The following is a 2,909-nucleotide window of genomic DNA, read 5'->3' on the forward strand; positions in this document are numbered from 1 at the left end:
TTGAATTAAGGTTTTACGCTTCCGCATTTACTTTCATTTAAACGTTTTTCTTTGGTTTAGTTATAACTAATGAATCCGATCCTGCCAGTTCACACCCTCTGACGGTAAAACTCCGTTAGTGGATTTTGAGGGTGTGACAGGTAATATATGTTTAATATAAAGTCGTCATTTGATTTTTAACTAATACATGTTACCATTACGTTTTTCTGGAGTATTTCGCTTACGAGAGTCAACCTGAACAATTTTACGGTGAGCCGACGTACCAGTTACCTGTTGGCGGGTCAGATTATGGAGGTCAGTCGTCTTCTTCGTACCACTTACCAGTAGAAGTTTCACGGTATAACGAGGGAAACGAACACGCTGGGGGGACTCAGATGATGAAGATAATTATGATGATGATATATACGCGAGCCGATGGTTTCGTATAAAACAAATAATGTAAGACGCATATTCTTTGTTTTACTATTATTATTATTAGTAGTATTATTTGTAATATTTATTATTATTATTAGTATTATTTGTAATATTTATTATAATTATTATTATATTTATTATTATTGTTAGGATTATTAAATTAATTTTATTATTATCGTTATTTAATAATTATAGTTATTATTATTATTTAACAAATTATTTGTAATTGATTTTAGCTTTTTGAGTCCCGTAAAGAGTTGGAGGAATGGGCTAAAAAGAGTGGACGAGATCATGGGTGTGTTATTGTGGTCCGACAGTCAAGGACAAACGGTGTGGACCTTGCATGCAATGGTGGAGGGGAACCCAAACTGAGGGCCACGATCAGGCGTACCGGTAGTATAAAAAAATGTTGTCCATTCAAACTCCAAGGCAGGTACGATTCGTCAGGTAGATGTTGGAGGCTTGAAGTGGTAAACGAGACACACAACCACGATCCCGTTGTCTTTGAGGCGGGTTACGCGGAGCTCCGGAAAATGACCAACGATGAACTTGATCTGGTTGCAAGGTTATATCGGAACGGTGTGAAGCCCCAACAAATTCAAGATGCCGTAAAAGCCCAGTTTCCTGGTTGCCAACCATCACTCAGGTATTTATACAACTACTTATATAAGCTTAGAGCCGAGGAGAGAATTGACGATACCCCCATGAAGGTAGTTGAAAACCTTCATAGTTTTACTATATATATAATATATATGTGTGTGTATATATATATATAATATTTATTTGTGTTTTTAATATTTAATAAAGTTTTATTTAATCTAATGCAGGTACTTGAACACTTTTTCGATAAAAATGGTTTCGTGTACCATACCTGGGAGAATACTTCCAACGACAAACCGGAGGATATTTTCTTCTGCCATAATAAGTCGCATAAAATGTGGCGTGCATTCCCTGAGGTGTTGTTGATTGACACGACGTACAAGACCAACATGTACGACTGGCCGTTGGTTCAATTTGTTGGTGTGACGTCAACATCAAAGTCGTTCTGTATTGGCCACGCATTTATTATTAGGGAAAAAGAGAAGAACTTCACATGGGCACTCGAGAAACTTAAAGAATTGCTCGAGGATCGTATGGAGCCACGGGTGATACTGACTGATGCGGACCAAGCCCTTATGAATGCGTGTGAAGTAGTCTTCCCTAATGCCACCAAAAATTTATGTAGATGGCACATCTCCGAGAATATAAAGAAAAGGTTTAAAAGTCTATATAGAACAGATATCGGGGAGGACTTCGCGTACTGGTGGAAGGTTCTGTACCAGTCTCCGACGATCGATATTTTCGACTACAATTGCACTCAGATGCAGCGTCATTTAGAAGAAATGGACAGACGCGGTAAGTGTTTCATGCGTATACAATTTCTAATACTGTGGATAAACATTTTATTTACATTTTACTTTTATTTTTCCAGAGGTATGGTATTATATTTTTTACAACTGGCTGGAGCCGTACAAACACAAGTTTGTAGCTTGCTGGATTGACGACCGCCGAAACTACGGCGAGCACACAACAAACCGTGTTGAGGGTCAGCACGCAAACTTAAAAATGTACCTCCATGGAACCAACAACACGCTCGACACCGTTGCGAGGGATGTCCTTAAACTGGTTAATAGTGAAATGGCGGAAATCGGTGGAACGTTTGAAGAGTCCCGTTCTAAGGTCATGGAAGAACATCGACGACACGGCTGGTTAAAAAGGTTAATTAATAGGGTGTCGATTAAGGCTCTTCAACTGATTGTAAACGAGTACCATTTGATAGAGAATATGCGTGACGGGGGAGCTTCGTGCGGCCACCATTTGTTTACGTCTACAGGGTTGTCGTGTGCTTGTCGGTTAGAGGGATACATAGTTGAAAACAGATGTATTCGACTACAGGATGTAGACCCATTCTGGCGATGACTAAATTTTGATCCAGCGTATCCGCAGAATGAAGAACCGGACTATGAAGCAGGGGTAGAGAATATAATGAAAACACTTTCGTCAATAACCGATCGCCATCAAAAGAAAAGTATTTTCTCGAAGCTGATGCCTGTTTTTCAGGCAAATCAATTAAGAAAGAGCCTTAGAAACGAGAGGACCCCAAAGGGCGCCCCAAAAAACAGGATCCCCCGAGACATAGCTCCTACACCCCATCCTCTTCCCATGTGCCCCCACACACGAAACCCCCACCCCTTCGCTGTCTCGTTCGATGTCCCAGTCTCAGTCACGCTTTAAAATTCCGACCGAATTGTGTCGTTGTATCGCCACAATGCGGCGGGTTTTACCTAGTTATTATTATTACTATTATTACTGTTATATATTATTGTTAGTTAATTATTATAAATATTATAATTTAATTTAATTTATTATTATTTAATTATGGAGGACGAGATGGAGATGGAGATTGAGCATGAGCAGGCGCAGGAGCAGGGCCAGGTGCCAAGGCCGGTAGAGGG

At 39.8% G+C, this 2,909-nt stretch overlaps 1 protein-coding gene across 1 annotated transcript; it reads left to right on the plus strand.

The window, feature by feature from the left end:
* The first annotated feature begins 288 nt into the window (after positions 1-288).
* On the plus strand, positions 289-2,373 carry LOC143576571 (protein FAR-RED IMPAIRED RESPONSE 1-like). Its single transcript, XM_077060632.1, has 4 exons — positions 289-294; positions 651-1,124; positions 1,242-1,809; positions 1,886-2,373. Exons 1-4 carry the CDS (start codon positions 289-291, stop codon positions 2,371-2,373), a joined length of 1,536 nt encoding a protein of 511 aa, XP_076916747.1.
* The last annotated feature ends 536 nt before the right edge of the window (positions 2,374-2,909 follow it).

The sequence above is a fragment of the Bidens hawaiensis genome, unplaced genomic scaffold, assembly GCF_021521415.1.
Source record: "Bidens hawaiensis isolate Kalapana, Puna unplaced genomic scaffold, B.hawaiensis_p1.1 tig00028241_1, whole genome shotgun sequence".
Lineage (NCBI taxonomy): Eukaryota > Viridiplantae > Streptophyta > Magnoliopsida > Asterales > Asteraceae > Bidens > Bidens hawaiensis.

Excerpts from the sequence above, each read along its gene's own strand:
- LOC143576571 (XM_077060632.1), top strand. Across the intron at positions 1,125-1,241 it reads TTGACGATACCCCCATGAAG|GTACTTGAACACTTTTTCGA; the intron begins GTAGTTGAAAAC and ends AATCTAATGCAG. Across the intron at positions 1,810-1,885 it reads AGAAGAAATGGACAGACGCG|AGGTATGGTATTATATTTTT; the intron begins GTAAGTGTTTCA and ends TTATTTTTCCAG.